The sequence below is a fragment of the Poeciliopsis prolifica genome, unplaced genomic scaffold (assembly GCF_027474105.1).
Source record: "Poeciliopsis prolifica strain line A6 unplaced genomic scaffold, Auburn_PproV2 SCAFFOLD034, whole genome shotgun sequence".
Lineage (NCBI taxonomy): Eukaryota > Metazoa > Chordata > Actinopteri > Cyprinodontiformes > Poeciliidae > Poeciliopsis > Poeciliopsis prolifica.
The window spans coordinates 5,266,553-5,278,476 of record NW_026562409.1 but is presented as its reverse complement, the minus strand read 5'-3'; the positions used below and the strand labels follow the sequence as shown (position 1 = coordinate 5,278,476).

At 34.3% G+C, this 11,924-nt stretch overlaps 2 protein-coding genes across 3 annotated transcripts in view; both read right to left on the bottom strand.

Annotated features, from left to right (window-relative positions):
* The window catches only part of LOC129373852 (alpha-2,8-sialyltransferase 8F-like), a 41,337-nt gene that overhangs the window by 15,723 nt on the left and 13,690 nt on the right, over positions 1-11,924 (bottom strand). The gene's annotated exons all lie outside the window — the stretch shown is intronic.
* Positions 579-11,252, bottom strand: LOC129373853 (alpha-N-acetylneuraminide alpha-2,8-sialyltransferase-like). 2 transcript variants are annotated; one of them, XM_055051955.1, is made up of 11 exons: positions 11,061-11,252; positions 10,008-10,043; positions 9,831-9,905; positions 3,715-3,792; positions 3,553-3,624; positions 3,362-3,409; positions 3,174-3,248; positions 2,652-2,796; positions 2,281-2,393; positions 2,104-2,196; positions 579-2,015 (listed from the first exon to the last, which is right to left on the bottom strand). In XM_055051955.1, exons 3-11 carry the CDS (start codon positions 9,887-9,889, stop codon positions 1,541-1,543), a joined length of 1,158 nt encoding a protein of 385 aa, XP_054907930.1. In that variant the 5' UTR covers positions 9,890-9,905; positions 10,008-10,043; positions 11,061-11,252; the 3' UTR covers positions 579-1,540. The 2 variants fall into 2 exon arrangements, with proteins under 2 accessions (XP_054907930.1, XP_054907929.1); XM_055051954.1 differs by having other exon boundaries at positions 580-2,015; positions 10,973-11,252.

Genomic DNA, 11,924 nt, shown 5'->3' with positions numbered 1-11,924 from the left:
CTAGTCATCATGTTGCTTGTTCACCACAGCGCGATAAAAAAAATACATTTAGAAAATTTAAACAAGGTTTGAAAGAAGGAAATATTTGTCAAATATTAAGCCTACTCCGAGCAGCAACAACTGTAATCAAGTATTTACAATGTTTACTTTTTCACTTGTGTTGCCTAATATTTAAATTAGTTTGAGTTTCTGAACCAATGAAATGTGACACTTTTTCACACCAGTTACTGAGTTCATTAGGAATAAATTCTCTCGAATATGTTTTCAGCAACATGTTCAGCTTTAGGTTCTCTATAAGCACAGCAGAGATTATGTCCCCCCTCTCGGTGGCAGTGTAGCACTTTTCCGTGAGCTTCTTACCTTTTACCTTCCAACATTGGCCTTCAATCTGTTAAACTGGTCTTCACATGAAAAGAGTAACTCAGATTTTTTTTCTTCACCACAAAAAATACTTTTACTTACTAAGAAACCATAATTATTGAACAAAACACAGACTAAACAACAAACACCTGCTGTTTTACTAATAGTGAAGTCAAGTGACATTTATTTGTATTTCACATTTCAGAAAAAGATTGAAAACTCAAAATGCTTTACATTATAAAAATAAAAAGCAGCAATTAATTGTATTGGGAACAGCAAACACTACGTTGTCAAAAATCCTCAAAAATAATCATTATCAAATATTAAGATTATAATTAATTAATTATTTAGCTTTGATTTAAAGGAACTCAGTGTTTTCAGCTGATGGATGTTGTAAAAAAAAGAAAGAAAAGAAAAAGATACAAGCTCTGTCAGTTTTATATGTGAAACAAATAAATGATCTAACCTTCCCACTTTCTCAAATTATTTAAAGCTAACCTCAAATGTACAAAACCACTCACCATTTCACAGAACCAAGTCTTTAAATAAATAAATTTAAGAAGAAACTAAAAATTTATTACACCCCAAAAAGCTTGGGCAAGAATGAAATATCTAAGCCCCTATAACTTGCAGATGCAGAACTTTGCAGAATTTTTTACCATGACTGAAATTTGCAGTCACTCATATTCCAGAAGTTTCTGTCTTGTTGCTTTTTCTGTTTTACCTGGTACACTTAAATCACTGATTCCACTGGTGTGTTAAGAAGCTGTTACGTTCACTGGCATGCACTGTTGTATACAAAACCATTTTTATAAGATGAAATGTGTCACATGACAAAAGGTTTGCTGATTATTTTAAAACAAAACTTATATATTACAACGTTAAATTAATTAAAACAGACTTTGACTCTCAGCTCTGCATCAACGAGAAGCAATTTGTGATATAAAAACCCTAACCCTGCTCCCTGCTGTTGCTTCTGCCTGTTTGCTTTCACCTTTCTGATACTTTTAAGGTCAGAGACGGACTTCAGTCTGCTACTGTGCAGAAAGTCATGTTCGATGGTAAAGACACCCATGATTTTTTTAAGCAACAAGGACATGGAGTGATGAAAATCCAATTAATATTCTTTCTTCTGTAACAAATATTTTTTAAACCTTTACATGAGAGTGGTCTAGCTAATCTATTCCTCTGTTCCACACTCCCCAAGGTGTAGATTCAGCACACCTTGGCTGTGCAACTGCAACAAAAATTTGAACTCATCCGACATAACGTGTACAGATTTCTTAGCTTCATTGTTGTCATAATAATGGTGTGTCAAGTTTTGGAAGCTGTCTGGGTGAACACCGAAGGGCCAGAATCCAAACAGGTCCACGTTGTCACACAGCTCCAACGCCAGACTGACCATCATAAAACCGGTGCTGTGGCGTTTTTCCAACAATCCGTGAGAGCCCCAAAAAACAGCCAAACTCCGAAGATAGCTTGGGTTCATGAAAGCAGACTGGAGGGGCATTTCAAAGTCATCAATGGTGTGCAGAGCCCGGAAAGACATTGCTGTGTTTACAACGTAGGAGAAAGCAGGAAGTAGCAACATGGCATCGCCATATTGGCAAAGACTCTCCACAAACCTGCGTCGACTGCCTAAAAGCGAGTCGTATCTGCAATATAAAACAGCTGAGTTACAAAGCTTGAAGAAAATGTAAGTTAATGTGATAAAGTTGGAATTGTTTCTGGAGACCTGTTCACCTTTTAGATAAGATGCTCGGGTTTGCAGTGACAATGTCTGTTTTCATCCCTACATGTTCCTCATATCCATTTAACAAAGGGGCTAGGTTACATCTGATGAAGTAACATAAACAGTTTACTTTGATTTGGTTTCATTTTATTCTTAAATGTATGTCTTACACTTAAATATGTTCTTACCTGATCACAAATTCAGCTGAATCAATCTGATGTCCACATTTGCTGTTTGCTAGGATTCCTCCATTCCCAACAACAGCACATGAATGCAACGTTTTATTCAAGATCTGATGCATCTGCAATCATCACGAATGGGAAATTCAAGAACATTTTTACAAAATAAGATAATCTTTTTTGATTTTGTCTTAGAACATTCAGCTTAACTTCTTGGGGGAATCTTGAGGGTGTTGGTTAAAGTGCAGCGTTGTCCGTAATAATTTTTTGTATGTTGGCCATGTTACACCACAGGTCAAAATTTTATTGAACACATTCTTAAATAACGATGTAATAAGGAACGATGATAAGTGAATAATTCTTAATGAAGCCCAAATTACTTTGACAAATGTTGCAAAATGTTGTGAGTTCACTTTGAGAGTATGCCCCTTGTCCCCATCATAGACAATCTTCGTTCCCATTGGACTGTTTTTCTGGGTTATGATGGCGTTCTCCAAACCATTGCAGTTGACGCGAAGCCCTGTCCTGGAAAATCACAACCTCTTAGCAGTTAGCATTATTGCCATTGTACAAAAAGGGTGATCTATCTGTCATGGTGTTTTATTTATGCATTGTTCATTTAAAAATGTTTCTTTATAAAGCTGCCTACCTACTACAGGTTTTTACTGCAGAATCTCTGACCCTTTTTAATTAGAACTTGCCATTTAATATTTGATAAAAGTAACTAAATGAACATCATTTGGAAGAACCTTTAGGTGTAAATAATCAATGATTAGTTTTTTAATGAAACAGGAGACAAAAATTTGGAAAATCTTTAAAAAAAACACTTTCTCAAATGCAATTCCTCTTTATAAAACATGTCAACATAGAAAACGTTAAGAGGGTTTTAATGAATAAATCACCTGATTTCTTGGAGCTTTTTTTCGTCTTTAACCCAGGGTTGTGAATAATTCTGTAGGATTTCTTCTATTTTCTCCCTGTTGCACATCAGCACAGATACTCAGAAATGTCTATGAAAATGTCTGATATGACTTCATTTGTTGGGGAAAAAAATAAAGATGAAGACAAGATAAAAATATCTTGAACTTACCTGCAGTCTTGACAAGACTGGGGATCATTTCGCTGAGGCGGCTTCTTGCTGTGAAACCAAAAAGAAGAGACATTTTAAAGAACTGTAAAATAAAGATGGAAAATTACTTTACACAGCTTTATTGCAGTTGGTTTGTTGGTTAATGGATAACAGCTTTACAACTCTTAAGATCCTTAAGAAGACATACTTACTCAATTTCTTGATTTTTATTTTTCCAGACTTGAGAATCTTCAGAGCAAATTTCTATTCCTTTGCTTTTCTCCCTGAGACACAAAGTACATTGTACCGGTTGACAAGTTGACATCTGATATAACATGAAACAGAAAACAGAAACAAAAACCAGTTTTTCTCACTTGATTTCCTTATAGGAACCAGTGATTTTGTTCTTTACATGGTGTTGCTGAAGTTGTGTGTTGAGAAGTTTCCAGTCTCTGGTGAAGAGAAAAGAATGTTAAAAACATCTTTCCATTTCATAGCTTTCTTTTGTTTATGTTTGAAAGCAATTTTAGTAATTGTTGTGCAAACTTTGACTTTGATTGGATTGTGATTCACAGTTGTGGTCGTCGTAAAATGTGTGAAATGAAATAAAAAGTCAATTGTTTTGATGTGGATTTGTTTGAGCTTTCCATTTAAGCACAACAGCTGCTGATTTTTAAAATTTTATTGGCCCTTATTTGTTGTATTTTTTAGTATTGTGAGAGTTCCCTCTGCCTTTGCATAACAGCATATCTTTGTTTCTCAGATAAGATCCACACCTTCAATAGTTGAAGCTTATCCAACATCTGTTTGAATACTTTAACTTTAGAAAGAACATTGTCGTTGAATATATTCCATATTAGATTGATCAGTAGGATCACTTTAGAGGAAATTCAGATACAATAAGAGCACTGCCTTCACAAATATATATATATTTTTACATTTAAAGTACAGTAACTTTCATGCAACAGATCAGTAGAGTGTCACTATCACATACATGTTGTTAAATTCTCCTGCTTGTTTGCCAATGTACTAGACAAAGATCAAAAGTCAATAGCGTTGTTTGCTTTGACATGTGAACCCCTTGTCATAAAACTATTCCTATTTTGTCACCGCTGTTTTCTTATGTCATCCAATAAGCAGTGAAGCATGACCAACTGCACAAACCTACTGCTAGGATTACAACAAAAGCTTTATTCAAATGAAATGCGATACCCACTCGTGTTAGTAATCTGTTAGTAAGACCGGGATTTTTGTTTGTTTTATTATAAGTGTCAATAATTGATTTCTGCTAAGAACATTAGAAGACTCAATCACTTTTCCTTTTGATCGGTCCAAACATAAAGTTTTAAAGCTTTCATAGGTCCTGCAAAAAATGCATTGTCCCTATTATTGAATTTGCTAATATTGGTAGCAATTTTCCCATTTTCTTCCCTAAACAGGAAAAATTACACAAGCAGATTTCGGAAACAATCATAAAGGATCTTTTGGTATTCAGTAAATTTAATGTAATGCATAATTCCCAAAAACAAGCTGAAATACTTTGACAGCCATTGTTAAAATAATGAGCAACTATTACACTAGAAACAAATGGGTTTATCTCTACTTTATTTAACATGAAACACTGAATATATTTGCTGTCTTTCAAAGACGATGGGAAAAAATGCATCTCTCTAGTAACAGTTCCATGCTTTTATTAATGTCCAGGAATGTATTTTACTGTTTCCTTTTAGTTTTCCTTGTAAATTTTTGTCTGTTACAGCTTAACATAAACATTTAGCTGTCTTCACTCTATCTTATTAATCAAGACTAAAGAAGAATCAACATTCAAAGCAAAACCCTACTGCTGTTTGTAAACTTTTAAATTTAATCCAAAATATCTTTAAGAAATCCTTACCACTACTACCAAACATAAGCTTCTGAAAGTAGTGAGCAGTGCTGCTAAGAGTAGGCCACGCAAGAGTTTAGGTTTCAGAACCTAAATATGACTTCTTAAGTCTGACTTAACAGAAAATATGAGAATTGCATATTAAGTATGCAATTCAATACTTAAACATCAAAACAATATCAAATGAAGTTAGTTTTTTACCTCTATTTTTGTAAGTGACATCAATGCCCCTTGCTTTGGATCAAGGTGCTATTGATGTTTAAAGTGTAAACGTTCATGTTCCACAATGTTTTCACCCTTACATGCAAAAAGAATTCCCACCATGTTTAGTAAACAAGCAAAAAGGTGAGGTATAGATGTGAAGCATACAAATGATTTGGCCTTTCTCAGGTTCTAAAATGTTTTAAATCTAACCTCAAATTCACAAAACCTTTCCAAACAGATTCCACAGAATGGAGTGTTTAAATAAATAAAAACATTTGAAAAGAATTAAATAATTTTACCTAGAAAGCCTTGGAAAAGTTGATGAACGAATGAAATAGCAAATAAGTATGCTCCTATGATTAAAAGTGTTAGTATTTTCTTTTTGCCGTATCTATAAAATTGGCCATTCTTGCACCTGCCTGCAGCTTGTCTTCCTGTTTTTCCAGTTTTTTTGTTGCACACCCGAGTTACTGATGAATGTTATAACAAACTGTGGTTGTTTGTTCACATGAATCACAGCATAGAAAAAAAGTGAGGGATCATTTTTCAGTCTTGTTTTTATTCATTTGTAGATGGCACAATTTCAAATTCAATATTCAATTAACAAGGAAAATTAATTTAGCTTTTAGCTAAATGCGTCAACATCTCCAGATTCAACATTTATTATGATAGTGCACTTCCAGTTATCGGTTAACTAATTTGCATATTATCTAAACATTTTTTGCTTCAAAATACATATTTAGCTTGCCAACAAAATATTTGGAACTAAATATTTAGTTTGTAAACAAAAAAAAAATCTTCAAATTAAATATTTAGCTTGCAACTAAATATTTAGTTTGTGAATCAGATAATCCAAATTATTACCATTAATTTTTGATGACCGGTATGTAAATTTCCAACAGCACCTGAGCTAGTGACAAACTGTAAAAGTGCAAAAATATGTAAAATTTTAGATGTTCTGGTGAACTGCCAAGAAGCCACTCTCCTTTTGCTGCTTCTTTGTGCTCTGCCTGCTAGAGTTGAGAACCAGGTTTAGTCAAGCTCCTGGTAATCGAAAAGTGTATTTTAGGTGTGGCTGACCTCTCACTCTTGTTTGAGAAAGTGGCACAGCATGTGTGGCTCAGTGCTGATCGCATGCAAGGTGTAAACTGTGCAAATCTTTAAAAAAAAAAAACTGTGAAGGACAGCCGGTAAGCTCCTAATACTGTTTTACATGGACTTTAACTGTTTGATTGTTTTAACGGAAAAAAAAAGAAAAAAGAAATGTATATATTTATATGCACTTGGTGTTTATTAGTTAAAGCAGAACAAATATTGATAGAAAATGCTAATTTATTTGTTAAATTTTACTTTAAAATGTTTAATATTTATTATGCTGTAGGATTAAATGACTTAAATCAGTGGAAATGTATTTAGGATTTTCACAGTGTATTTGTCCTGTTGCGTTCACAATGTAATTTAGATGTTTCTGTTTCTTTTGAGGGTTTTCACCTGTATGATTGGAGCGTCATATAAAAATAAATAAAACTAAAATGAAGACTCCTTGAGTGAACCCCAGTTATATTTCACAAAAAAGATCATCCTTTACAAGTTGGGAATGCACGGTGAAATCAAATCAAGGAAAACTTGCCAGATGTTATGTGGTGGATCGTGAGGACATTCTTTGGTTTGGCTTTTTTTCTTGCCTTTTTCTTGATAATAAATAAAATAGACATCATTCTTTGCTGGATTTAATGAAGTGACCTGCATGAAGGTTCAGGGATTGAAAGCCCCAGGAACTTATCAAATGGACATCACCAATTTGGGTGGTGCAAAGAAGTTGTCAGCTTCTGCATTTCATCCCCTTCTGTTGCTTCTGCCTGCTTGCTCTCACTTTTCGGTGACATTTCAGAGCAGACGGTCTTCAGTCCCCTACTGTGCAGAATATCATGTTCAAGAGTGAAAATACCCATCACTCCACGACATGTAAATATTTTTCAAGCACCTACATGAAAATTGTCTATTAATCAGGTCCACATTTTCTCAGGTGCAGTTTCAACACACCTTGGTTGTGCAACTGCAACAAAAACCTGAATTCATCTGACATAACATGTATTTTTTTTCTAGCTTTCATGTCGTCATAATAATGGTAAGTCAGGTTTTGGAAGCTGTCTGGGTGAACACTGAAGGGCCAGAATCCAAACAGATGCACATTGTCACACAGCTCCAGCGCCAGACTGACCATCATAAAACCTGAGCTGTGACATTTTTCCAACATTCCGTGAGAGCCCCAAAAAACTGCCAGACTCTCCAGGTACTTTGGGTTCATGAAGGCAGACTGGATGGGCAACTTAAAGTCCTCAGTGGTGTAGAAAACCCGGAAAGATAATTTTGTGTTTTCAGAAGAGGAGAATGCAGGAAGCAGCAACATGGCGTTGCCATATTGGACCAGACTCTCTGCAAACCTGCGTCGACGTCTTAAAAGCGAGCCGTATCTACAATATAAAACAGCTGTGAGTTACAATGTTTAAAAAACTATAATTTAAGGTGTTACAGCTTAAATTGTTTCCTCACCTCGTAGCTAAAATTCTCGGGTTTGCTGTTACAATGTCTGTTTTTACCCCAACATGCTCCTCATATCCATTTACTAAAGGAGCCATGTTACACCTGATGAAGTAACATAAACAGTTTGATTTGATTTGGTTTCATTTTAATTTAAAAGACATGCCCTACACAATGTTTATACCTGATCACAAAATCATTTGAATCAATCATTTTTCCACACTTGCTGTTTGCCAGGATTCCTCCGTTTCCAACAACAGCACATGACTGCAACATTTTATGAAAGACTGGATGCTTCTGCAATCATTATCAACAGGAAATTCAACAATATTTTACAAAATAATATTAAATTCATCCTAGAATATTCACCAAATATTGAAGGAGAAGCTTTGGGTTGTCTGCTACTTTTTTTAATAGACCAGGTTTGGCCAAAAGTCAAACTTTTGTTATTTTACCACCAAACCTACAGATAAGCTGAGGTCTAAAATAAATGTTTGATTTCACTATGAAGTTTATTATAAATAGAAGTAGTCGAAAATAGAAGTGGTAAAAAAAGAAAAGAAAAAAAAACTTGAACCCAGAGACAGCAGAGATCAATTAATTGTTCAAAAGTCAAATTTGTAAAAATGTTGAAGGATCATCTTTGTACAACTACATGTTTCAGAAATAAGGAGTTACATCTCTTTATGGTCAATAACATTTCACTAGTAGATACCAGTTCTTCCTTCTCCAATATAAAATATAATAATTGTAACACAAAATGCTTTGGGTAAAAACAAAACAAAAAAAAAAAAAACATAGAATGATAGTAAATATAATATCAAAGTCCACCAGAAATCACATTCTTAAAGAGTGATGTTATAAGAAAGGGATAATCAGGCAGTAATAGTAAATAAAGCACTACATACTTTGACAAATGTTTGAGAATATTCTGAGCTCACTTTGACATTATTCTTTTTCTCTGCATCAAAGGTGATATTTGTTCCAGATGAACTGTTTTTGTGGAGTATGATGGCATTCTCCAAACCATTGCACTTGAGGCTAAGCTCAGTCCTGGGAAATCACAAAATCATGTCTTAGCAACCTTTCAGAAGTTAGCATAATGTAAATGTTTGCCATTGTACAAAAAGGGTCAACCAACTGTCATATTTTTTTTTTATACATTGTTCAATTAGAAATAATATTAATTTTGTAAAAAACATTGTTGTGAACTTTCAAGAGGGCAGTGAACACTACTTTTGGGCAACATAGACAACAATCCAAAGACAACTTGATAAACCTAGCTGAATACATCATAATATGTGCAGCAAATCTAAACTGCTCTGTCTTGCTCCATAAAAAAATTATAGCTGTCAAGATTAATGGCCTGATGACCTTTAAAGATCATGTTGGCGCCAACAAACAGAGAACAGTAGTGGATTTTTAAGTAGATAAGATCAGCTTCACATCTAAATATGGGTCGATCACCAATCTCCCAAAATTAAGAAAATTGGGTTTGATTTATTGGTAATCTCCGAGGGTTACTGGATGTTTAAATTGTTCCTTGATGTATTTTCAGTTATTTTCAATGTTTCAATACGCAATATAATATATACTGCAAGTTTTTACCACTGTATCTCTGTGCCTTATTAATTTGAACATGAAATGCAATATGTGAGAATGATTGAATTAGAATTATTTTAAATGGACTACAGGATTAATATCAGAAATTAATTCATAAAAATGTTGATAAAGATGTACTAAAACTAATGAAAGACATGCACAAATGCCATCTTTGAGTATAAGACATGTCTATATAGCAAACATTATAACTAGAGAATTTTTCATTTTCTAGTTTGAGGCATTTAATCATAAATTTACCTGATTTCTTTGTGCTTGTTTTCATTTTTAACCCAGGGTTGTGAGTACTTCTCAAGCATTTCATAAATTTTCTCCCTGTTGCACATCAACACATAGAAATATGGCAAAAATTACTTGATTTGTTGGGGCAAAAACAAAAATAACGTCACGTGGTCACGTGGTGAAACTTGAACTCACCAGTCATCTTGAGGTGAGGTAAAAGACTGTTTCTCGCTGTGAAACCAGAAAAAGGTCATTTTCAAATCAAGGTAGACAGGTAAGTAGTGATTCCTTTACTTCTTACACAAGCCTTTAATTTTTGCATATCTTTTATTTTTCCACATTTTGGTGATAGTTTTCCAACACAGACCTTACACACTGAGTGCAATACTCAATACTCAATGTAATAAAATTAGAGAAAACAATTGAGTTCTAAAAGAAGAGAGTCAATATTACAAATGTCTGACAAGAGTGAGTTCCAGATATGGGGAGCAGACTGGTTTCTACTATTAATAATAATTGTATTAATAATTATTATGATATTAAATCTTACTCTAGCATTGATGCTAATCTCTAGCATCGATGCTTATTTCTAGCATTGATGCTAATCTCTAGTATCAATGGGTTCCAACCGACACACACTTTAGCGGGCCGTTTACATTTTACAGAAATTTCCCAGTTGAAAACTTGAAATTGATCCAGTTTTTGTCGTTTATGAAACTTCTAGAAATTACAACGACTGCGTTTCACCAGGCGAAGTGAAAATGACGGAGATAAAATCGGATTCATTCCAAAGACTCAAAAAACGTTGCTGAAGCAACGACAGACAACAGCTACAGAAGCCCAAGCACTGACCTTCTTCCCACTTTCTTGATTTTCTTTTTAATAAAACCTTTTCCTGATGGATTAAATGTGATACCCTTATCTAGCTTTTGTACTGTTGACCACTGATAGCAAAACAGTGTCCCTTTTTCAGATTCTTTCCTGGTATTCCTGTCTAAATTCATAGCAATGGCGCCTGCGTGGCAATGGACACAACGAATAAGATTAGCCTACGTTAAAAAACTGTTACCTGACTGCTCCTCATATTCCAGTAGGAATGGCTGTGTAGGAAAAACGACAAAGTACGACTGCATGACTGAATAAATTAAAGAGAAACTTACTTATTGTATAGTATAAAGTTGATAAAAGTAGTCAGGAAGATACCCAACAGGAGGGAAGGCAAACACCGTAAAAGCGGTCGTTTCATACCTCCTTGTCCTGCTGAGTACCCTCTCTTATGGCGGGATCAATCTTTAAGAAGTTGTTGATATAGGATATTGTTGTTGATTTTACAGTTGTTTGGATATAAATCGCTCAGTGGTCTTCTGACTGACAAACCGAACGACCAACCGAACTCTGGTCAATCAAGTTAGTTGATTCTATCTTCGTGCTCTCACGATTCTCTCGCCGGTCACTTCCGCTCTGTCCGCGCTTGCGCAACGTGACTTGTATATAAATGAATCACACTATCAGCCAATCACAGACAGGGATTGCAAATACTACGTTCAATTAGATGAAAAGCAGCCAATCACAACCAGTAAATTTGACAGCTTTCCACTGTATTGCAACCGGTTCTCAACCAATCGATAGAGGCAAAAATGGCAAAAATTAAAGAAGGTTTCCAACAGTCTCAGGTAAAATTAAAAATATTTTGGTTTTAGTTTTCCTGTTTGCAGATCTTGTCAGTGAAATCGCTTATTACTTGACCGTTTTTAAAAGAAAAGTAACAAAACCAACGCAAATTTTCGACATTATAAAATTGGCAGTAACACAGACGCAATGGTGTGCAGTTTACGAAGAAAAAAAAAAGAATTTTAATAATGATGTTACAACTGATGGCAACTTATTAGTTACAGCCAACTGTTGGAAGTTGTTGCAAACATTACAGGATAAAAACATATTTAATTGAATTCTGCAATGTGTATAAATGTATACAGAATTACTTAGTTAAAATAATGAAGTGGAACAATGATGATAAAAAAAATAAAACTACACCAGGAAATGTTTGAAATCTCGATGTGATTTTTTTTTATATTTGATACCAAATAGACTCACAGTGATTTTTTAAACTTC